The sequence below is a fragment of the Musca autumnalis genome, unplaced genomic scaffold, assembly GCF_047663935.1.
Source record: "Musca autumnalis isolate F117 unplaced genomic scaffold, ASM4766393v1 scaffold_2, whole genome shotgun sequence".
NCBI classification, from domain to species: Eukaryota; Metazoa; Arthropoda; class Insecta; order Diptera; family Muscidae; genus Musca; species Musca autumnalis.
This window is the reverse complement of record NW_027411755.1, coordinates 203,546,974-203,573,384: the sequence shown is the minus strand read 5'-3', so window position 1 is coordinate 203,573,384 and position 26,411 is coordinate 203,546,974. Positions and strand designations below refer to the sequence as shown.

Below are 26,411 nucleotides of genomic sequence, written 5' to 3'. Positions count from 1 at the left end.
ATGCCAAAATTGGAAAGTAGAATATCTTTGGCCCAACAGTCGGGAAATTCAGTCTCCACAGTGAAACATCTGACAATGGTATGAGACTGATAGACTTTGCAGCTGCAAAAAACATGGTAGTTAGCAGTACCAGATTTAATCATCTCGATATTCATAAGGGCACCTGGCTGTCTCCAGATCAGAAAACAAGAAACCAAATTGATCATGTTGTGATAGATGGAAGACATTCATCGAGCGTGTTGGATGTACGATCGTTCCGAGGCGCAAACATTGATTCGGACCACTACCTTGTTGCAGCAAAGGTACGCACCCGCTTAAACGTAGCAAACAAAGTACGAACAGACACAACACGAAAGTTAGACATCGGTAAGCTGCAATCACAACAGATAGCCACAGCATATTCCACTCAACTAGCCCAATTGCTTAATCAAAGCCCTCCTCATCCCGATAACATATCAGCGCAATGGCAAAGCATTGCCCACTCCATGCAAACAGCCGCAAAATCCATACTTGGATACCAGAGACCTCCACCAAGGAATCCATGGTATGATGAGGAGTGTCGTGCTGCCACCGAAGAGAAAAATGCGGCATATAAGGCTACTTTACAATCCGTAGCAACGCGTAGCGCACGAGAGAGATACAGGGAGAAAAGGAGAGAGGAGAAACGTCTTTTCCGCAGGAAAAAGAGAGAGATGGAAAAGCGGGAGTGTGAAAAAATCGAGATGTACAGGAGCCAGAATGAAGTCCGAAAATTCTACCAAAGAGTCAAGCATCAAACTGATGGCTTTGGTACAGGCACATCCTCCTGTAGAGACCAGCAAGGTAATTTGGTAACTGATACAGATAGTGTACTCAGGATATGGAAAGAACATTTTTCAAATCTGTTGGTATCCAATAGCAGCGAAGACGACGAAGATACCACAGTCCCAATCCCAGAAGATGGTATTGAATGTATACCGCCCAGCCAAGATGAGGTAAAGACAGCAATAAATCGGCTGAAGAATAATAAGGCAGCAGGGGCCGATGGCTTACCAGCCGAGCTGTTCAAAACCGGAGGCGACACGCTGATAAGGTGTATTCATCAGCTAGTTAGCACCATCTGGCAGGAAGAACGAGTACCCGACGATTGGAACCTGAGTATCCTGTGCCCCGTCCACAAGAAGGGAGATAAGACTGTATGCTCTAACTATAGGGGCATAAGTCTACTCCCTATTGCCTACAAGATCGTGTCAGGGATATTGTGCGAACGACTAAAGCCAATGGTCAACGAGATTATTGGACCATACCAATGCGGCTTTAGACCTGGCAAGTCCACCATTGACCAGATATTTACCCTGCGGCAAATCCTGGAGAAGACCCAAGAGATGCAGATCGACACCTACCACCTTTTTGTCGATTATAAAGCAGCCTTCGACAGTCCGCTGCGCTCAAAGGTATTCCAAGCCATGTCTGAATTTGGTATTCCCGCAAAGCTCATCCGGCTTTGTAAAATGACTTTAACTGACACGAGGTCCTCAGTTAAAATAGGAAAGAACCTCTCCGAAGAGTTTGGTACCAAAAGAGGTTTCAGACAAGGAGACAGCCTTTCGTGTGACCTCTTCAACATCCTGCTAGAAAAGGTTATACGAGAGGCAAACGTCAAAAGAAGTGGCACAATCTACACCAATAGTCACATGTTACTTGCTTATGCTGATGATATAGACATCATGGGTCGATCAGTAAAAGAAGTAACTGATACCTTTATAAAAGTCGAAGGAGAATCTGCTAAAGTGGGTCTGGCGGTAAACGGTGAGAAGACCAAGTTGATGGTGTCGACGCGCAATGCGTCCATTGAGCTCGGACCGACTGTGGAAGTTGGTTCCTATAATATTGAGGTAGTAAAAGACTTCGTCTACCTCGGCACCTCCGTCAACACAACAAACGACATCAGTTGTGAAATAAAAAGAAGAATTGTATTGGCCAACAGATGCTACTTTGGATTAAGTAAGCAGTTTAAAAACAAAGCCACATCTCGTCAAACAAAAATAACGCTCTACAAAACACTGATACTACCCGTGCTGATGTATGGCTCCGAAGCCTGGGTACTTGCGCAAGCAGACATGGCAGTGCTTGGTGTGTTTGAGAGAAAAATTCTTCGAAAGATCTACGGACCAATCTGCGTTGACTGTGAATATCGACGTCGCATGAACCACGAGCTGTATCTGCTATACAACGACATCAATATTGTTAAACGTATCGAGATGCAGCGATTGCGTTGGCTAGGCCATATCAAAAGAATGAGCGATGATGAACCCACTAAAAAGGCGTATGAATACATGCCACATGGCGGTGCACGCAGAATTGGCAGGCCAAGGAATAGATGGCGCAAACAAGTGGATGATGAGATGACAAGGCGCGGTATTCCAGAGAGCAAAGCAACAAATAGAGAGGAATGGAGATCTCTTCTTAGTTCGGCCTATAGAACAAATGTTCTGTAATGGGCCAGCTAAGTAAGTAAGTAAGAGGGAGTTAACCTCTGTTGCTACGACATCATAGCAACATTCTGTTAAACGAAAACTGTTACTCATTGGAATATTGACAAGAAAAACATTAAAACTCAAATTTTACGGCGTTGACTTTTTGTTTTTTTGTTAAATAAAAAATAAAAAATAGTGAAGAAATAAATTTCAGCTACAAACACGACGTTAATGTTTTCTGCCGCGAGAAATGGGAATCAAAAACGATTGGCATTGCTGTTATCAATTCCAGTGAGTTGTGTAGCCATCTGTAACCAAAATGTGGAACTATTAGCATATGTTTTTGGAAAATGCATTTGTTCGGGTCTTTATTGCTATACGTCTTTGATATTACTATAATTTGAAGATTCCTGTTTTTATATCGATGATGTCCACTTTTTTTACACAACCGCACATATCGTTCAATATACTACATTCTCATAAATGCAGTGCGTGTTAATGAGTGCATACAAAATGGACAGATCATTGACACGCACTCGAAGCACACGCATTCAAGTGCACTGTTTAATGCATTGTAGTGCGCGGCAAGCATTTTATCGCACCTCTATAAGAGTTGCCCAACAACACAACGGTGGACACTTCAATAGCAAAAAGTTAAGTTTTTTTCCATTAGACCACCACATTTACCCAACCGTCGTAAACCACAGGTTGACACTTGAAATTATAGCCACAAAACAGTCATTCATTCATATTTATTTATCTTCGTATCTATCGTTGTTTATGTGAATGTATGTGACATCGCGGTGTTCAATGAATATCTATCCACAATTCAAGATCATGTGTGAGCTGTGCTTTAAAAATTTTGTGATAATGTTTTTCTGTATTTTGGTTTATGTACTCCAATTTATTTCTACGAAAATTTAAGAGATGAATTGAATGGTCGAATAGAAATATTTACTTATATTCGGAATGTATGTACAGACGTATGAACACATGTTGAACCTATCAATTTTTTGTCGTTTATTTATTTTAAATATCTATTGAATTGTTTGTTACCTGTTCTTCCACCTTTCTTATTTGTTTTGCCCCCTTACCCATTGTGTTCGTCTCTACACATTTATTTGTTGTTTTGTCGTCGTCTGTTTATCTTGCAATATCAACATTACTATTAAATAGTCAACATTTTTATGATGACTTAATGATAGTCAATCAAAAAATAGTACCGAGAAGAGAAGCAAATTGTCTGATAAACTTTTCAATATTGGGGTGGTACGAGGCGAAAAGATCTTCTCGGTGGAAGGCGAACAGATATTCTCATAGAAAACAAATTGGTATTCCCATTGAAGAACAGTCTTCACATTGAATAACAAGTCTTCTCAAGAAGGACATTTTTCAACGACTATCCACAGGCGTGGATTCTTTTAGAATATTTTTTAACGGATTTTTTAAGAATATTTTTTCAACGGATTTTTTAAGAATATTTTTTTCAACGACTAAGCGTGGATTTTTTATGAATATTTTTGTCAACGACTTTTCACAGGCGTGGATTTTTTAAGAATATTTTTTAACGGATTTTTTAAGAATATTTTTTCAACGGATTTTTTAAGAATATTTTTTTCAACGACTAAGGGTGGATTTTTTGTGAATATTTTTGTCAACGACTTTTCACAGGCGTGGATTTTTTAAGAATATTTTTTAACGGATTTTTTAAGAATATTTTTTCAACGGATTTTTTAAGAATATTTTTTCAACGACTATCCACAGGCGTGGATTTTTTAAGAATATTTTTTTCAACGACTATCCACAGGCGTGCATTTTTTAAGAATATTTTTTCAACGACTATCCACTGGCGTGGATTTTTTAAGAATATTTTTTTCAACGACCATCCACAGGCGTGGATTTTTTAAGAATATTTTTTTCAACGACCATCCACAGGCGTGGATTTTTTAAGAATATTTTTTTCAACGACCATCCACAGGCGTGGATTTTTTAAGAATATTTTTTTCAACGACCATCCACAGGCGTGGATTTTTTAAGAATATTTTTTTCAACGACCATCCACAGGCGTGGATTTTTTAAGAATATTTTTTTCAACGACCATCCACAGGCGTGGATTTTTTAAGAATATTTTTTTCAACGACCATCCACAGGCGTGGATTTTTTAAGAATATTTTTTTCAACGACCATCCACAGGCGTGGATTTTTTAAGAATATTTTTTTCAACGACCATCCACAGGCGTGGATTTTTTAAGAATATTTTTTTCAACGACCATCCACAGGCGAGGATTTTTTAAGAATATTTTTTTCAACGACCATCCACAGGCGTGGATTTTTTAAGAATATTTTTTTCAACGACCATCCACAGGCGTGGATTTTTTAAGAATATTTTTTTCAACGACCATCCACAGGCGTGGATTTTTTAAGAATATTTTTTTCAACGACCATCCACAGGCGTGGATTTTTTAAGAATATTTTTTTCAACGACCATCCACAGGCGTGGATTTTTTAAGAATATTTTTTTCAACGACCATCCACAGGCGTGGATTTTTTAAGAATATTTTTTTCAACGACCATCCACAGGCGTGGATTTTTTAAGAATATTTTTTTCAACGACCATCCACAGGCGTGGATTTTTTAAGAATATTTTTTTCAACGACCATCCACAGGCGTGGATTTTTTAAGAATATTTTTTTCAACGACCATCCACAGGCGTGGATTTTTTAAGAATATTTTTTTCAACGACCATCCACAGGCGTGGATTTTTTAAGAATATTTTTTTCAACGACCATCCACAGGCGTGGATTTTTTAAGAATATTTTTTTCAACGACCATCCACAGGCGTGGATTTTTTAAGAATATTTTTTTCAACGACCATCCACAGGCGTGGATTTTTTAAGAATATTTTTTTCAACGACCATCCACAGGCGTGGATTTTTTAAGAATATTTTTTTCAACGACCATCCACAGGCGTGGATTTTTTAAGAATATTTTTTTCAACGACCATCCACAGGCGTGGATTTTTTAAGAATATTTTTTTCAACGACCATCCACAGGCGTGGATTTTTTAAGAATATTTTTTTCAACGACCATCCACATGCGTGGATTTTTTAAGAATATTTTTTTCAACGACCATCCACAGGCGTGGATTTTTTAAGAATATTTTTTTCAACGACCATCCACAGGCGTGGATTTTTTAAGAATATTTTTTTCAACGACCATCCACAGGCGTGGATTTTTTAAGAATATTTTTTTCAACGACTATCCACAGGCGTGGATTTTTTAAGAATATTTTTTTCAACGACTATCCACAGGCGTGGATTTTTTAAGAATATTTTTTCAGCGACTATCCACAGACGTGGATTTTTTAAGAATATTTTACAGCGACTATCCACAGGCGTGTATTTTTTTAAGAATGTTTTTCAGTGACTATCCACAGGCGTGGATTTTTTTAAGAATATTTTTCAACGACTCTCCACAGGCGTGGATTTTTAAGAATATTTTTTCAACGACTATGAACAGGCGTAGAGTTTTTAAGAATATTTTTTCAACGACTATGCACAGGCGTGGATTTTTTAAGAATATTTTTTCAACGACTATCCACAGGCGTGGATTTTATAAGAATATTTTTTCAACGTCTATCCAAAGGCGTGGTTTTTTTAAGAATATTTTTTTCTAAAGACTATCCAAGGTGTGCATTTTTTAAGAATATTTTTTTCTAAAGACTATCCAAGGCATGCATTTTTTAAGAATATTTTTTTCTAAAGACTATCCAAGGTGTGCATTTTTTAAGAATATTTTTTTCTAAAGACTATCCAAGGCATGCATTTTTTAAGAATATTTTTTTTTTAACGACTATCCAAGGCATGCATTTTTTAAGAATATTTTTTTTAACGACTATCCACTGGCGAGGATTTTTATACCCTACACCACTATGTGGGGAGGGTATTATAAGTTGGTTTTGCCCAAAAAGTTTGTAATGCATCGAAATAATGGTTGTAGACCCATACTTATATATACCAAAATGATTGTCTCGACGAGCTGAGTCGATTGGGCTATGTGTGTCCGTCCGTCCGTCTGTCTGTCCGTCTGTCCGTCTGTCCATCTAAACCTTGTAATCACGCTACAGGCCGCAATTTTGATCGGATAGTCACAAAATTTTGGGTGTTGATGAGGGTCCCGGAGGGGAAGAAGCCTATTGATTTTGGTGATGGTCGGATACTATTTAAGGGTCAGAATAGGCAAAAAACTTATTTGGAGAAAAAATCAACGTTTTTTTCCAAAGCAAAAATCGCAGCTTCTATAAGGGGTATATCAAAAGCAAAACCTGCTAATGAAAGAAGAAAATATCGCCTTTGCAACGATGTAACGTAGCTTGTCGTAGGTGGTCAAACAACGAAGATATCGCAATAGCCGCTAATAGAACACAACTTTTCATTTTTCCGATTTAAGATATAATGACGAATATCACAGCATAGGTTGGCGACTTTCCAAAAGCAAAGTCTGACTATGAAAGTAGAAAATCCCACCTTTACAATGATGCAAAGTAGGCTGGCGTACGTGGACAAATAACGGAGATATCGCAATAGTCGGTAATACATCCCATTTTTCAATTTTTTTGTAATCACGCTACAGGTCGCAATTTAAGTCCGATCGTCACCATGTTTTGGGTGTTGATGAAGGTCCCGGAGGGGAAGAAGCCTATTGATTTTGGTGATGGTCGGATAATATTCAGGGGTCGGAATAGGCAAAAACTTATTTGGAGCAAAAATTAACATTTTATTTCAAAGCGAATATCACCGCTTTTGTACGGGAAAATATCACCTTTGCAGCGATGTAAATTAGGTTGTCGTAGGTGGTCAAACAACAGAGATATCGCAATAGTCGGTAATGCATCCTATTTGCCGATTTTTTTGTAATCACCCTACAGGTCGCAATTTTGATCGGATCCTCAGGTTTTTTGGGAGTTGATGCGGGCCCCTCAGAGGAAGAAGTCTATTAAGTTTGGTGGTAGTCGGTGATGCGGGCCCCTCAGAGGAAGAAGTCTATTAAGTTTGGTGGTAGTCGGATAATATTCTGGACTCGGAATGAGCAAACAGCTTATGTGGAGAAACGTCAACGTTTTTTTTTTCGTTTGCGAATATCTCCGCTTCTGGTAGGAGTACATATTCCAAAAGGAAAACCCGCCAATGAAATAAGAAAAGATCTCCTTTATATTGATGCAAAGTATGTTGGCGTAAGTGGGCAAACAACCGAGATATCGCAAAAGGCAGTAATATATCCAATCTTTCCATTTTTTGTAATCACGCTATATGTTGGAATTTTGATCGGATAGTCACGAAATTTTGGGGCTAGATGGGGCCCCACAGATGGAGAAACCTATTGCTTTTGGTGATAGTCAGATAATATTTAGGAGTCGGAATTGGGAAAAATTCATGTGGAGACAAGCTTTAATTCTTTGTGAATATATCGGCTTCTAGTAGGGGTAATCCAACGGCAAAGCCTGTCGATGGAAGAAGAAAATATTACCTTTACATTGGTGTAAAGTAAGTTGGTGAAGGTGGTCAAACAAGGGAGATACTGTAATCACGTTACAGGTCGTAATTTTGATCGAAATTTTGGTTGCTTATGGGGTTCCCAAAGAGAAAGAGGCATATGATGTTTGGTGGTAGTCGGATTACATTCCATAAAAGAAATGTTTACCAGTGAAAAGCTTATGCAAAAGGGTAGTGGTGTAGGGTATCACATGGTCGGCCCCGTCCCGACTATAGCCTTTGCTCACTTGTTTAAAAATATAAAAGTTCGACATTTTTCTGAAAAATGGTGTGAACGATAACTCTTGTATTATTTCTTCCATACATATATAGATCGGGTTCAAATATGGACTATATCGGTCCAACTCTTCGGGTACCTCCCAAACACAAAATTGGGAAAAATTTAAGTTTATGAGTTGTCCTTGTCGCAGTCTTTAAGACGGCACATTCTTTTTGGGCGCAAGTGCATACTTCCTGCGATAATGGTCCAAAATCTCAAAGAAATCCTTACGTCACCAACTAAAATGGCAAATGGGCAAGATAACTCTCGCAGGGAGGTTCTGATGGGCCCAAACTCCTACAGGATCGAGTAAGGTTTTATACCTCAAATATGCGAAATACATTTTATATTATGTGGTCAAGATTCTGCATATCTACTTTTCGGGTGGGGACTCTCAAAGGATCGTTGGTCCACCTTAACGTACTGCAAATTCTTCTACGTTCGGGAATGTAGCACAAAATTCTAGGAGTGAGGTTTCCTAGGGTTGTTGCAGTTCTGAAGACTGATTCCAGACCAGTGTAGGGTAAAGAGTCTGGAAGGATCTTAAGTTAGGGGCTCGGGAAGGATATTGTGTCCTTCCTAACGTTCTTCAAATTCTTCTACGTTCGGTAATGAAGCCCAAAATCCTAGGAGAGAAGATTCCTAGGGTTGTTGCAGTTCTGAAGACTGATTCCAGACCAGTGAATGTGGTGTTCATCTCCCATATAGAAACATTCCAGTCCACAGGAACGCTAATGCTTCAGAGCCCTCCCTAATTATTTTCCCTATAACGGTTAATGTTTTTTTTTCAAGATTTACAAAGGTCCTAACTTCCCTCGATTATAAACCGTCCATGTCAAGTACAAATTGTATGGATCTGTGTTCAGACTAATAAGCATAGGCAGGGGCCAAGCTACCTCTGGATAGACCCTTGGGCCTAGTAGGGACATCCGAAGAAAATATTTGAAAGTTGGGGTTGTCAGTATGAAAATGGCTCTACCTCCTGCATTTGTCTCTAATGCACGCCAAGATGGGTGTCTTCCCATAGAAGATCATCCTTGTCACCAATAGAAGACAAAGCCAATAGATATCCTGTTCCTTAGAAAACCACCAGGTCTTCTTCCAATAGCATTGTTGGTATTGTTTTAATTGAAGAAGACCTTGCTTTGGTTTTACTTCTAGGTTTCAAAGAAAAATAAATTGCATAAATTTAAATTGCCACCATTGCATCCTCGGTGTCACCACGAACTTTCTAACGAAATGCAATTTACTCTGTAGTGTTGTTTTGTGAAAAATTCCGACAATTGTGTATTTTGTTTATATTTTGCGAACTTTGAATTCCCTTGGATTTATGTTGTTCGTTCTTATTTTTCGGTTATTTTATTTTGTTGCATTGCAGCAACAACAGAAACATTACAACCAACAACACACAACATTAAAGCACCATACATTTGTTCGTTTTTTTCCAGTGGGTCGAACATGTTTGTGTTCTATTGGCGTTGTTGTAGTATTTTTGCCGGGCCGGGAAATACTGATTGGAATATTTGTTTGGTTGTGACTGGAACACAAATTTGCGGTATAATTCAATAGATTATGTTGCAAGTGATGTTGCCAGACTTTATTATGTTATACTAAAAATTGGGACAAATTGTCCAATATAAATTGTTGTATTTTATAATTAGATAGCGGATTTTTTTAACATATTTTATATATGTATGTTATATATTCAAATATGACAAAAAATTTTATGAATTTTTAAAAATATGTATGGGGATTTCTGGGTGAAATCAAAGACTTTTTAAAAAAGTGGTATGATGGACAGGAGGTGAAATGGGCCAAAAACAAAATTTTTATCCGCTCGCAATAATAGTTCGATCAGCGCGAAATTTTAAATATGGACTGAGTTTATGACAGAGAAGAAGCTTGCAATTTAACGTAATGAGAAGATAACATTTAAAGGATTAATTGAATAAAAACTTTTGTGTGAAAACTGGTAAAATTTTTTATATAATAATGATTATATCGTTTTTCATGGAAGAAATATTTCGCACATTTGAGTTGTATTTGGAAAAGACGAACTGTTTACCTTTCCATTAGTATCAATTATGTTGATGTAGGTGGTCAGATAACAGAGTTACAGCCTAATATATACAGGGATACCACAGTAAATACAATGATAAAAAATTTTGCTCAATGTAAGAGTGTTGCTGGTTAAGGAAGATTTTGGATAATGATCGGATAATATTTTCTGGGTGAAACTGACCATAACGTGGGAAAAAAGATAACGGAACTACAGTCTAATATATATGTACATAAATGGGTTCATTTATTGTGCTGGTTTGTTTTTAAATAACTACATTACCACTCAGAAAAAAATTGTAACGCTTTGATAAAAAAATGTGATTAATTTTTAATTGATTTTTGCCGATAAAAGTAATGTTCATATTGTCAATTGTAGTTTTCAGTAGAGATTATAAAAACAATTATCATATTAGCTAAGAATTTTGTTAAATTGTATTTTTTTTTTCAATCGATAAAATATATTTCATATTAACAAACTGGTTACTCAATTTTATAATTTTTATTTAATAAATTTTTTGTCAAATATCAAAGTAAATATTAACAATTATATATTTACAATTATTTGTTTTTAAATTTTATTTTTGGGAAAAACTACCATATCTTGACTAGAGGTTTTAATCAATAAATAATTATAATTTTGTGTTCAAAATATTATTTTGAAAATTTACAAAATGTCTGAAATGTGGCGAAGCCTCCCGATCAATGGGTGCATACGTCAAAGGACTCTAAAATCCTTCGTCCTTTACCGTACTTCTTCCTTAAAAATGAACATTATATACAAAGGGATATGTTTTCTATTGAATAATAAAACAAGTGAGAGCGACCTGGCTGAACTTGTTATATCCTCCGCCACGAGTTGTATTGAAGTAAAACTGAACAATAGGTTTCCTTTCGTTTATAAAGAAGGCGAAATACCAAATTCCATAAATTTTGGTAAAACAATGTGGCTAACTTTCAAAATACAGAAATTCGAGAGGTACCGTTGTATTAGCGCTATATGAAGGCGTGGACTATACGGGAGGTAAAGTTCTATGGGGGCAATATGAAGGCCTAAATTTATAGCTTCAAATTTTAGGTAGAAAGTTTTGAACCCCCAACGAAGACTAAATACCAAATTTCAACCATTTCGTTGGAATATTGAGGCCACAACCTTCAAAATACCGCAAATCGGAAGTTATCGTTCTATGGGGGCTATATGAAGGCGTGTGCCGACAAAATTCTGGCGAAAATTTTTATACCCCCAACGATGAATAAGTACCAAATTTCAGTCAGATTTCGGTGTGATAATGAGACTTAAACTTTCAAAATACCGAAAATCGGAAGGTACTATTTTATGGGGGTATACGAAGGCGTGCACTTATTCCGAGAAATTTCTGGTGGAAAGTTTTATACCCCCAACGAAGACTAACTACCAAATTTCAGCCATTTCGGTGTGATAATAAGGCTAATAGTACATTTATAGTCGATATAAGTTGTCATTTCCATGCAATATACGTCAAATGAATCGAGATAATGCACTTAAACTTGTTATAAGTGTATAGTCTAACGGCGTTTATAAGCTTCAAATTACCGAAAATCGGGTGGTACCGTTCTATGGGGGCTATATCAAAACGTGAATCTATATAGCCCATTTGCAATAAGAAAGATCCTAGGAGTAATATAACTTATTTCTATACCAAATGACAAAGCTCTATCTTAAAAAATGCGAGCTGTATCTTGATTTCAACAAACGGACGGACAGACGGACATGGTTATATCGACTGAGAATTTTACCCTGATCAGGGATATATATACTTTATAGGGTCTCCGATGAATATTAATTATACCCTCCATAAAGGATAAAAAGAAATGATTATAAAATTTACAAAAAGAAACAGATTCTAAAAGATAATTGTAGTAGGCTGTAGGAATTTAGGTACAAAACAATATTATTACTAAAATAGGATACGATTAGCATAATATTTGATTTTATCTTCACATTATAGTGCGGTGTATCAATGGCATACACAATTTCAGTTACACCCGAAAGATTTCTCACTTTAATACATCCCACCCCTGTCCTGACGTAGGCGCCCCACCCCAACATATTTCATAATATTAATAATTTTGACATTTCTAATTATTTTATCAGATTATTTCTATTCTTCAGTAGTTGTCTCTTAACGGTATTTGTGATATCATATTCATACACCCCTAAAAGTTTAATAAAATTGTTAATGAAACAATTGATGGGAATTACTAAAACGAAGAAAGATTTAAGAAAAACAAAAATAATTTTTAATATATTCCGTCGTTTAGGTATAGACGGCGCCTGTGTGGTTGGCAGAGTTCTTATTCGTACACCTATAAGCACTATATACACATAGCCCAGAAAGTCTGCGTTCACCTTACTACTTTTCAAAAATGATGCTAAAACTTTAATAAATAGGTAAATGAGATCAGTTTTTCTTTCATAAATATGTTATTGGCACTCTTTAGTACCAGAATAAAAAGAAAAATTACAGAAAATATATTATTATTGCGAAGATAACGGTAGAAAAGTGTTACAACTGCTAAATTAAAGCCCCAAAAAGTCTGCGTTCACTTTGTATGTTGCAATAATACCGTTAGTTTTTTTGAATTTTTTTGAAGTTTTCTCCCATTTTTAATCAATATTGTCACAACTGGTTGTTCTGTGAGGTCGCTTGCATACTTAACTTAAAAAAGTAAGTTATTTCAAGAATGGAAAACAAGGGCAAAGAAGTTGGCATCGATAAAAGGAAAATTCTAGATAAATTATGGAAAAAGCTATCGAAATATTGGCGAAACTGTAGGTAGAACATATTAGTCCATACATAGAGTAATAATTAACTATAAACATTTTTACGTCAAAACCCAGATCTGGGCATTATATAGGAGCCAAAACCTTACAGTCTCAGCAGTTTGCTTTGAAACGTTATGTTGTTGCAACCAAAATTTCGTAGTTCTTCTGCATTTTGGTTCAAATTGCGCTTCATTATGTTTAGGTAACCATACTTGTCCATTGTCGATTCAATAAATACAAGTTGGCCCACTCCATATCTGCTACACACCCCAAACCAAAACAGCACCCTCGCCAGTTTTTACAGTGTTAAACATGATTTTGTTTTTTCAAGCGCTGTTCGCGCTTTCTCCAAACAGTTTGAAGTCCTTTCATTGCAAACATATAGAACATGCTTTCGGCCGAAAATATGACTTGATTCCGGAATACTTCGAGGCTTGTTTATGTATTCATTAGCAAATTCAATATGCTTCTGAATGTTCACTAGTGATATGTACGGCTTTTGCCGTGCGACTATACCATGATATCCAGCTTTATGCAGTATTTTTCTGGCGGTTTGTGCACAAATACTTTTTTTGGATGCCATTTTCACATTTTCAACAATTTTTGAAGTAATTATCGGACTGTTTGTTTTAACTTTATTAGGTATGTTACGCTCCTCCCGTTCTGATAATATTTTTGACCGTCCAGATCTGGGCATTGACTTCAATATTCCGATTTTTTTTATAGTTAATTATCACTCTATGTATAGATTAATATGTTCTACCTACAGTTTCGCCAATATTTCGATAGCTTTTTCCATTATTTACCTAGAATTTTCCTTTTATTGATGCCAATTTCTTTGTCCTTGTTTTCCATTCTTGAAATATTTTACTTTTTTAAGTTAAGTGTGTAAACGACCTCACAGAATGACCAGTTGTGACAATATTGATTAAAAATGGAAGAAAACTGCCAAAAAATTCAAAAAAAAAAAAACGGTATTATTGCAACATACAAAGTGAACGCAGACTTTTTAGGGCTCTAATTTAGCGGTTGTAACACTTTTTTACCGTTATCTTCGTAATAATAATACATTTTCAGGAATTTTTCTTTTTATTCTGGTAGTAAAGAGTGCCAATAACATATTTATGAAAGAAAAACTGATCTCATTTACCTATTTATTAAAGTTTTAGCATCGTTTTTGAAAAGTAGTAAGGTGAACGCAGACTTTCTGGGCTATGTGTATTTGGAGTTTTTAAGGATTTTTGAAGCAAAATACTGTCAATTTGTGTTCTTTTCTTCATTTGGAATGCCTCTGCTATAAAAATATGTAAAAATAATGATAATTGTATTAAAAATTTTGCATGAATAAAAAGTCGGAGGAATATTTGAAATACTTAAGGAAAATGTGATAGGTATGATTAACTATATAACGAAGAAAGATTTAGGAATAACAAAACTAATTTTTAATTTATTTCGTCGTATTTCGATGGTGCCTGTATGGGTAGCAAAGTTCGTATTCGTACACCTATAAGGCAAGCATGATCACATTTGGCACGGCGGTGGCGATGATTTTCGGCAATTTACACGCACACGACCCGAATGCACAGAAAGAGCGTACAAAAGAGAACACATGTTTTGATTTGTTATTGTTTTACAGCTTGCGTGAATACAAACTTACTTACATACTGTTATAAGTTGTCAATATTTTGAATACATTCACATCTTCTCCGTTCTCTTTTTGGTCATGCCTGCTATAAGGCAAACCCGTTCGTTGGTATTGATATGGTTACGAAGTTTTTCGGCAAATCACACACACGCGACCCGAACGCAAAGTAAGAGAGCAAATGTTTTGATTTTTTTACTTCAGTCTTGTACTGAATGTCATGCAAGCAGGTTGATGCCGCTTTATTTTTTTTTTTTTTTTTTTTTTTTTTTGGGTACACTGAAAAGATTTTGCAGTTGTAGAGCAAATATGTGGAGGGAAGAATTTGAAAATGATTTTTTGTGTTGTATTAATATTTTTAGTGACGCAGAATGCCTCGTCTGCAATGCATCGATAAAAAATGTATGTATGCTTAGAAAGTCTTAAAAAATCATTTCTATATACAATTTTTTTTCTCTCAAAAAAATTAACATATGAAGAAAAATACTTTTCAAATTATGAAGTTATTTATATTATTTTTAATTTAAGTCATATAACACAATATATTTTTCATTTCACACTCAATGTGAAAATCATCACCCTGTTCTGTCAGTGTAATTTTACCCACACATAAACAATTTAAGCGCTCGCTCTTCTTGGTCGGCTATGTTATAAGTACTGCATATTTAAAGTTTTTAAGAATTTTTAAAGCAAAATACCGCCAATTTCTTTTCATCTTTAGGAATGCCTCTGCTATAGAAATGTATAAAAATAAAGATAATTTTATTAAAAATTTTGCGTGAATAAAAAGTCGGAGGAATATTTGAAATACTTAAGAAAAATTTGGCAGATATGATTAACTATTACAATTTATTCCCGAATTTTGGACGAAAATAGATAATATCAATCCATCTCCAACAATATTCGAGGTCTAACATGAAAATAAATGTAAAATTTACCTACCATAAACTATTTTTGCAATCCCTTAAAAATACAAAACCACGTGCATCCTCAATCATATCTATGTGTAAAAGTGAGATAAAACAAAAGTTTTTACAGATAAATTCGGATATAACGAACAACGGCTATAAGCAACTACGTATATAACGAACAAAGCTATTTTTTCCAATTCAATTTTCATAAGTTTTCTTATACACAACAAACTGTTGAAAACGATCACGGTAGTAAGTAACAAAAATTTTATCCCCGCGAGTAGATTTTCCAACGAATTGTTAGTACAGTGTTCACGTATGCAGAGGAGTCGGTATGAACCCGGTATAGTTCCATCCCTGCGTACGGGAACGGTTGGCGGTACCAGCACTGACATCATCTGTGTACTTTCATTCTCTCTCTCCAGTATGCATTTTTTCCTTTTTTTGTTCTCGAATTAAATGGAGAGTTGAAGTAAATCGTTTTAGTTTTAGTTTTGAAGTGGTTTTGTTAGAAGACAGTCAAACAAAAGAAAAAAAAACCAAAAATCAAACATTGTAAACCATCCAATTAGCAGTGAAACACAAAAAAAATATATTAGCTTGCGTGGTTACAGCATAGAATTAAATCAAATAATCTTAATCCTTACTTAAACCTAAATGAAAAAAAAGGAATGAAATAAAATAAATATCGTACCGAATAAAGCGAAAATCACGGTGTTCTTTTTATTGGCAAATAGACGTCAGACACCCCCATTTAGGTTACTGTCCCCGCAAGGCTAGTATTCCGTTCGGTTTCCAAGTGAATTTGTTCTTTAACCTACGCTCGGTCCCATTGTTTCAGTCATATGATCGGATTGTGCATCTGTCTCAAGTGGACTGTCTAGACCCCGCGTCTGTGAATATCATCAGTGGTGCTGTGCGTACAGGTCTCGTGTGGAATCTCGAATCGGTTCGGATATCGGTAGTGCCAGTGAAAGGTGTTGGCAGTAGGCCAAAACATACAGTTTTGTATATTGCTTGAATATACGTTAATAAAGACGAGTATAGTACTACCTTAAAAAGTATCAATGATTAATATGTAATAGGGAGATAAAATAAAGCTTACTACTGCCGCCCCGTTTATAAAAAAACCACAATTATACCGAACAATTTGTCGCCATTACTTATTTTACTTGCAATGAATTTGTGAACAACAATATTTTGTAAATTTATTATTTATTTCCTCAAACCAAACTTCCACAAATTTAAGATTTTATATCGAGATGTAACCTAATAAAATCTCATAAATATCAAAAAAAAGGGGAAAATCGGGGTTTGAAACCTAGTAATACCAATGCTGAAGGCTTTCAGTATTGTGTTCTAGTTGGCAAAATCACGGGCAAACACGGCCAAGTCTATATGAAGTGAGTGAGTGAGAAAAATAAAATATTTATTTCTGACTTTTTGTGTTTTTTGATCGCTTTATTATATATTATATATTATATATTATATATTAAATAAATTCCTCTTGCAATTGCCAATCTATTCCATTTTATTATTTGAATTATTTTTCCGCGGTTTTAAATACATTGAAATATGCCTTTCAATATATATTTTTTTAGTTCTTCTTCGAAATTCTCACTTTGACTGCAATTTAAACCGCGATAATGACGTTATTTTGATAAATATAATTCATATTAATAAATTTTTCATCATAATAAAATTTGTTCTTTTTTCAATGCCAACTAAAAAATTATTATTACACTGTGCAACATTTTTAAGGTGATATTGTACAAACAATTCGAACTGAGGATTTTTTGGAAGTACAGACCCAAACGACAAGAAACCCTAGCTGGGTTTTGTTGTGTCAGATCCAGATTGGATATTATGGCCCCATCTAAACATGGTTAAGAATTGAGTTTTTAAAGAAATTCGGGGCTATATCTCTGAAACCAACGCGAATCTTCTTCTGACCTTTGAGGCAAATTTGTAGATAAGGACAAGAATAACATATTTGGAGAAATAAATAACTCGAAAAACTACATTTATTGTCTCAAATTTCGAAATATATGCAAAAATTTCAAAATTTTTATACATTGTTGTAAAATGCCTCTATGTCGTTGTTTTCAGTACATTTTTCAACTGCGATTTAATAAAAATGTCAATAATGTAGTGAAATCTGAAAAGCGAGAATAAACTGTTGGTGTGAACTGCGGTTGAAATACGAGTTGTAAAAGATATGATGCAAAATACCACTGAAACAACATGAAGTGGGCATTTTAAAGTTTCAGAATGTTCTAGAGATTTGTTGAGAACTTTATTTGGAAGATTTTTGCAAAAGGTTACTTTGTTCAACTCACTATAATTTAGCCGATACTGACCAGAATTTCAGCAATTATGTAAAATTTGCTATATTTTATAGATTTTGATGCCCTAGATGGAGTTTTTCTTGTGTGATTTTTTCGAAAATCACAATATTGCTAAAGACAGCCAAATTCCTAATCGTTTCTGAGATAAAGGCCTGATAAATGCAAAAAAGTGTAGATTTAGCTCGGTTTAGATGAGGCCATACAATCCGAACAGGATCTGACATATGTACTTTCAAAAAATGCATACTAGAAGTTGTTTGCATTTTCAGTGTTGCATAGTGTTATTAAAAGTTGCAAAATCGACTTTTTGCCTCAAAAACTGGGCATATCTTTCGGTCGTATATCTTGATATGTATATAATTTAGAATATCTAACCAAGAACTGTTTTGTTAATGCCAACGCTCTGCAAGAATTTATTACTTTTTAAATTTCTGTCAACATTTTTTAAAGGAAACATTTTTAAAAATATCAATATAGCCGACTCTGTAGATTCTGGAACACAGCATTTATTTTCACCTTTTTCTAAATTTTATTTTTTTATTTTCAGGTAACTGGACATTTTTCTTGAGTGTAGGCTGGTGTTGTGCTAGTGGAACAATAATCAATGGAACATGTTGCAACCAACAACCACACTAAACACAACATGTTCGAACACAAGGAACAATAACAAACATTTTGGACATTGCCGAACAACCACCACCGGGGATGTCGCAACGTACGTTTAGTTTAGCTTGAAAATTCGTGGAAAGTGGTTGGATAAGCGGAATCTATGCGTGTTGCCGTCGAATAAAAAACAACGGTCGTTTACAGTGGAGTTTTTCAAATAACAGAATAAATTGAATTCGTGTCGGTCGATTTAAAAGAAAATATTGAAGTGCAATTTTTGTGTGGAAATTGGAAATATTTGAAGAAAAGAAAAAATAACGAAAATTTGAAATAATTATTAAATTAAATGTTCGAAAATTTTAAAATTGAGGAAATTTATGATTCTTACGAAAACATATGGATGAAAAGAAAAGTGAGTGAAAATATTTGCAAAAGAAATTTAAAAAATTAAAAACATGATTAAAGCAAAATAATAAAATACCTTAACAGTTGTATTAACCCAGAGCGATTGAAGTGAATGCGAATTAAACATAACTATCTTATCGGTGAATGTGATTAATTGTGAGAAAACAAAAAACAAGCTGCCGGCTAAATTTATTGGAATTAATTAAAGTGAGAAACCAAAATCAAATTTTGAAAATTAAAACATAACCTTGGAATATCCACTTTACAATTGAAAATAAAAAGAAAATAAAAGTTGTATTGTATGTCAATTAATATTGAGTGAAGAATATTAAAAAGTGCCATAAAATCGAAAATTACTCATTAAAGAAAATGTGTAAATAACTTCATATAAATATAGAAATAAGAAAAAAAATCATCAATTGGATTGGAATTTCAAGATCATCAGCAAGCATAATCACAATCCTCCGCATCTAATCCCAGCAACCCCCTAAAAACAACTCAAAATCTTATTATGGAGGACGAATTACGTTGTCCCACTTGCAAACAGCTTTTTGCTAATCCCGTTCTATTGCCCTGTTTCCATGCCCTTTGCTTGGGCTGTGCATTGGATATACAGACACCCTATACACCGGGTGCCATATTGGCCTCAGTTACTGGCGGTGGTTCTTCGTCCTTGAATGGTGGTACCATACACAGTGTTGCTGCCACAGTTCATCCTCATCCTTCAGGTGTTGGCGGTGCTGGTCCACATCATTCACATGTCCACAATCACACACACGCATCAACCAGACATTCATCAAATAGTTCGGCGGCCAGTACCACCAGTTCAGCTACCGGCACAGAATCTGTAACCTCAGATCAAGATCAATCCGATAAAGTTAGCATCTTAAGTGAAGCCGATTCTGGTGTGGTGTGCTGTTCAAATACTTCACGGCCGGTATCATATGCCGGTACTGGTCATATTACCAATCTATTGCAAGGTGCTGCCTCAGCTCCACCTGGTGCCGCATACAGTCTAACTTGTCCTCTCTGTCGTAAAATTGTCTTCTTTGACGAAGGTGGTGTACGCAATTTGCCACCATATCGTGCCATGGAATCGATTGTAGATCGTTTTTGTGCCCGTGAGGCATTGCGTTGTCAAATGTGTGAAACTGATCCAAAGGTGGCCTCATTAGTTTGTGAACAATGTGAAATTCGATATTGTGATGCTTGTCGCGAACTATGCCATCCGGCACGTGGACCATTGGCCAAACATAATTTGGTCAAACCCAAAGGAGCGGCACAACAGCGAGAATCTGTATGCGGAGAACATGAAGAAGTGCTCTCGATGTACTGTTTGACTTGTAAGATTCCAGCCTGTGCTGATTGCATCAATGACCAGCGTCATCCACAACATGAAGTCCAGCCGATTAGCACCACATGCAAGGCACAAAAGGTAAGTTGTGATGAAATGGCGAATTATTGTTAAGAAGTTGTAAAGTACCGAGTTTGAAAGTGGATCTGAATCTCTCTTAGTGAACTTGAAATGAAAGAAAGTGAATAAAATGAATTTTAAGAATCTTTGGATGTCTCACGGAGAAAAGGAGATTGTGCAATATGTAACTTAGCTCAGTGCAATATTAACAACAGGTGATAGTTAAAGTAGGGTTCTCAAGTAAGACTTTTAGGGAAGTTATAAGCTGTTAAAGAAATTTTTTCTGGAGTAGACAAGCGAGACTTCTCTTATATCAATGAGTGCACATCGATTCATATTATCTCAATGATATGGGACCTATTGTTTATCGCCGAGCCCGAACGGATCAACCATTTTGCTCGAACCACTGCACCTCGTAATATTATTTTCCAGACCGGACCCTATCGCTGCACTTCTTTATGCACAATATCTTATGAAGGGAGTAACCAATTTGCTTCAAACTTTGCACATCGTAATATGTCTTCCAGGTATATATCAGGGCACACTCCACACAAAATTTAAAACTTTTTCGCAAAAATTGTCCTCGCGGACCCCATAAAGATGATAATTTTTTTTCTCGCGGCTACTTCATGAAATATATATCGGAAAACATGTTTGGGTACCTCCTTCACAAATGTTCAAAATTCTTGCTTAACCCACTTAGCGCCGAGATTTTTTTGCGGGAAAACTCAAAAATTTTTATGAAAATTATATTTTTGAGACTTTTAAGCATTTTTTAAAAAATGCATTTTTTTCTAAAATGTATAGTTTCCTGCAATCGGGCCTTCTTTTAAAAGTGCCAAAAACTTTGGAGGGTAATATAGATCTGTCCTTATATGCCAATCCCTTTGATTGAGAAAATACTCTTACTATATTCCTAACAAATCCCTGACTTTATATGATTCTAACATTTGTGATTAAATTTTTATCGCATATTTAAATGTTTCATCAAAAGTCGAAAATTGCAAAAAGTCCATTTTTTTTAATAGCTTGGGTTTTAGGACAATTGCGAAGAAATGCATAGGTCAAATGAAGCGTTATAAGCGTGAAATGACAGATAACAGACAATACTATAACAAAATGCAAAAACCTCACAAAAATATTCGAAAAAACCAGAGTTTTACGTCAATTTTTGCAATCATTTTTTGTGGATTTTAAACGACCAGTGGCTTTATCTGGGTTAAGTGAAGTTTAAGATAAGTTTTCAATTTTTTTTTCATTTATGCTAATACAATAACACAGCCCATACAGCGATATAATGGTTATAGTCCATTGCTTCCTGACCTAATGGTTCAAAAATTCTACGGCGACCAACTAAAATGGCTGGTAGGGATGATCAAAAGAAGTATCTGACATTAGTCCAATTCATCAATCAATGGTTGTTAAAATTTTTGTTTTTATAAAAGCAAAAGTGATCATGACATTGTTGGCATTGTTTCTAAAAACTATTTTCAAAGAAATGTGCAAAAACTTTTGTTCTATTGCCCATTTTTTCCTCTATCAGGGCAATGCCGATAAAGACTAGTCTAATATGGGGCAAACCTGACTGATACAGGATTTTCCACATATCGTTAAATTGTTTGTACGTACTCTAGACATTACCGTTAATGTTTTTTTTCATAATTATATTTTGGAAAATAACTTCAAAAACTAGAAATTTCTAGCCCAACTGCCTACAAAGGCACACTAACTACGACCATGTCAAAATGACTTCAGGAACATCATTCTTTCTGTCAGAACCAATGACAAAACTACTGAAAACGATAGGGAACCAATTATTCCACCATTCCGATTACTAAAATGGCTTAAAAAGCCAACAATTTGGAAATTTTTAATCGATTATTGTGGTGCATCATTTTCAATGCTCAATTTAAAAATGTCCATTTTTTGTTTTCCGGTAAAATTTTAATATAACGGTACTGTAAGTGAAATATTTTTTATGCCATCATAAAGACAACTTTTTAGCCTACAAAATTATATTTTGAATTGTTAAAAAATCTCAACTCGTTTTGAAGTTATCAACGATTACAAAACACACTTCTATTTGAAAAACCAAAAGTTCTAGGACAGAGAAGCCATTCCACAGTCGATATGTCTGAAGAGCTGCCCAACTAACAGCGAAACCGGTCACATAATTTGGTGGCTGTGTGGGTTCGAGTCCTTGGCTTTCCTTTTTCACTTGCAAAAAATGTCGATCATCAAGCTTAACTCTAAACGAGAAAATAAAAAAGATAACATTTGTTGTTTCATGTTGCATCATTTTCAGTGACAGTCACTGTATATCGGACAACCTTTTCTGGTAACTCCCTTAAAGTTACTCGCAAGGAAGAAAAACAAGCTTAACGCCCTCGCGGATCAATCCCCCGGTAACATTGGATTGAAACTGGAAGCAACTCGGTTACGAGAGCCAACCAGAGGGCGTTTCTTCTCATACCATCACCGTTCCTTACAGTCTTGAAGGGGGCACTACCACTCATCAATATGTTGCCGTTCGTCAGTCTGAGAGCGGAAGAGGTGAAAATTTCTTGCTCCTCACAGTGAGAAAGCTATGTACGTCCAAGTAAACTTGGTTCCTTGATTGTCTCTAATCTCTGACGCCATGGGTGACCAGTTTCGATATGTATGGCATTAAAACTGGTAGTAATGTCAACTACAAAGTCTGACCAGAGACTATTTTTCCGATGAAAGCGATGAAAGCTTCTCCTCAAGACCTTACTAAGAGGGAAGAAAAGTGTAGGACCTATAAATTAGTATCTGCGGAATGGACTGTCGAGCTATTCCTTTTTTGGTGGGCAGCAATAGCTATGCCGAAATACTTAAGTGGGGTACACACGATCAGTTTTGACTGTAAGTTTTGCTCAAATAATCGGTTGCTTGTCAGTGTGGCCGTTCATTTTTGTCAGTCATCAGGCAACCACAAAACATTTTGTGGTTGCTGGACAGTTTGACACTTATCGATATTTTCGAAAAATCGAGAGTCAAAACTGATCGTGTGTACCCCGCTTAAGATAGATGAAAACTTCTATTAGGTCGGATGTAATCGGTGTGAGAATTATGAAAATACGTTGATCGTTCGTACCGCTTTCTAGCAATTTAGCTCTCGGGACAAAACATAAAACAAACGCCGCTCGCTTTGAACGATAATAGCTAATAAGAAACTCGAAAAGTGAAATAAATCCCAATCCTAATTATTGAAAGGAAAAGAATCGAAAATAAACGTCTTTTATTCCTCAAATTGTGTTTAAAATCTAATCTTGCCCAAAAGGGGTCTGTGTTGTTGATCATAGTGTCGTGTTTCCACCTTGCCCAAAAGGACTGTGTTCGGTGTGCATATCGCCATTTCTTGCCTTGTCCCTAAGAGGATTTGTGAACGAGGGTGTCCACTGGACTGTTGTTTTTTGCCCAAATAAGGCTTGTGTATTTTTGTGCCTATCTAACAATTTCCTACCACCAATAAGGGGTTTGTATGTTGTAGCCCGTATCCCTCTCCCGTGTTCGGTAAAGATTCCGGGTTAAACGGTTTTGTAGCACACGGTATTCCCTCTCTGCGCTTCGGATATCTACGGTGCCGGTGTTGTTGACGTTACGCGATAAAAAAATTTTTTTTTTTTGTTGCACAAGTCTATACTTCCTGAGATATTGGGCCAAATGTTCCAAGAAACCCTGACGGCAACACCCAAAATGGCAAATCTGCAAGATAATTCTTGCAGCGAGTTTCTGATTGATGCAGACTTTGCACATCATATTATTTCATCCAGTCATGTATCAGGTTGCAATATGGACTATATCGGTACACTCCTTCAGGTATCTCGCACATGGATAAAGTGAAGTTTAAGAGATCCTCTTGGATCGTCTTGAAATTTTTTTCAGCAGGTTGTCCATGCGGCTCCCTTTACGACGGTTTAATTGTTTCCTCGCGCAAGTCCATACTTCCTGAGATATTGGGCAAAATGTTGCAAGAAACCCTGACGGCACCACCCAAAATGGCAAATCCGCAAGATAATTCTTGCAGCGAGTTTCTGATTGATGCAGACTTTGCACATCATATTATTTCATCTAGTCATGTATTAGGTTGGAATATGGACTATATCGGTCCACTCCTTCGGGTATCTCCCACACGGATAAAGTGAAGTTTAAGAGCTCCCCTCGGATCGTCTTGAAATTTTTTCAGCAGGTTGTCCATGCGGCTCCCTTTACGACGGTTTAATTGTTTCCTTGCGCACGTCCATCCTTCCTGAGATATTGGGCAAAATGTTCCAAGAAACCCTGACGGCACCACCGAAAATGGCAGTTTCTGAGTTTCTGATTGGTGTATACTTCGCACATCATATTATTTCATCTAGTCATGTATCAGGTTGGAATATGGGCTATGGTTCACTCCTTCGAGTACCTCCCACACAAAATTCGAAAAAAAGTGAAGTTAAAGAGCTCCTCTCGCATCGTTTAGATTCTTTATTCAATAGGTTGTTCTAGCGGCCTCATTTAAAACGGTACAATCGTTTCCGGAATAAGTCAATACTTCTTGAGATAATAGTCCAAGCTCCAAAACCCTGCCGGTACATACTCAAATAGCTATCGTGCAAGATAACTTTCAAACTTTTCCAAAAATGTCTTCCTAACTTAGTCTAACGTAATTTAATATTTCGAGTCCTCTATGAAGAAGTTTGGTTACTGAGGCTGAGGGTGTATCTCTCTCCATTTTGTCTTCGGATTTTCTTGATATCATTTTACAAAGTAGCAATAGGTAATGAAAAGCAACAAACGATTTTTTTGACTTTTCGATTTTGGTCTAAAACTAAAAATTCGATTTTTCGGCCTGGCAATTATTTCAGATGATTTTGTAGCTATCAGAAAACTGTAAAGTGGCCAAAGTCAACTAAATCAAATACCGATCACAAGATAATCGATTATGCTATTTTCCCATCAGTCTAAAGTCGACTTTGACTTTTAGAGTTTTGACTGTAAAAATTTGATTAATCGAACGTCGATTTCCCTATCCATATCACAAAATGCCTGTTCCATTGAGCTAACAACCTATCGATATTCCCTACATTAAATATTTTCGATATTTCATTTCAAAAAATTGATAGCTATCGGTATTATCGTTAATTTGTCATCACCATTAATTTGAAAATAAGAATGGCGGAAATGTCTATGTTTTTGTTGACATTTGGCACAAGTACTTCACAGAAACATAAAGGAGAAAAAAAAAACAATTGTTTTTAATTAATAAAAAGATACAAAAATTTAAATTACTTTTTCCGAAAAATTTTTACGTGTGACTTCGGACTTACTTTTTCAAGTTCACAAAATAAAAAACCGCGTAATTTCTATTCATTTCAATAGATTTTAGGTTAGGGGATTTTAATCCAATAATATCGATTGACAAAACTATCTATCGATATTGAATTTAAAAAAAATAATCGATACTATCGATAGTGCCATGGATTTTTGCCAGCTCTGCTGCTCCAAAACCTGTAACAATCTACAAAATTTTTCCTACGATAACAATTTTCTCTTTATGATGTCGAAAAAAAGTAGATTTCTGCAGATCTGTAGTGGGATTCTGTAACTCATTTTTGCTGTTATCGATAATTGTCGGTAAAATTAAAATGCTTATAATTTCGATAATTAACGAAATTTGTCGGTAAGTTAACGATGAATAAAAAGTAGTCGCTAGCCTCTACCGATACAAACAGTGATGCTTTACAGGAATACGAAATTTAGTCTAAGATTCCGTAATGGTGTCCATATTCTGTGCAACATTTTTCAGGGATTACATACCAATAATTGAGCATTAATAATGGATTTACTTACGAACAATCGACATTTTTGTATACGAATATTTTCAAAGGACTAACATCCAGATTCCTGCACTTACATATGTACACTTGTCCTCAGACCTTGTTTTCTTT

General features: G+C 35.7%; 1 protein-coding gene across 6 annotated transcripts in view; it reads left to right on the top strand.

Annotated features, from left to right (window-relative positions):
* The first annotated feature begins 18,697 nt into the window (after window positions 1-18,697).
* The window catches only part of Trim9 (E3 ubiquitin-protein ligase Trim9), a 428,329-nt gene continuing 420,615 nt past the window's right edge, over window positions 18,698-26,411 (top strand). For all 6 annotated transcript variants that reach the window (XR_012410546.1, XR_012410545.1, XR_012410544.1 and 3 more), the window contains exon 1: window positions 18,698-20,478. Coding sequence is in view for 3 of the 6 variants with exons in the window: in XM_073970638.1 (XP_073826739.1) it covers window positions 19,555-20,478 (924 nt within the window). In the remaining 3 variants the exon portion in view is untranslated. The remainder of the gene's footprint in view (window positions 20,479-26,411) is intronic.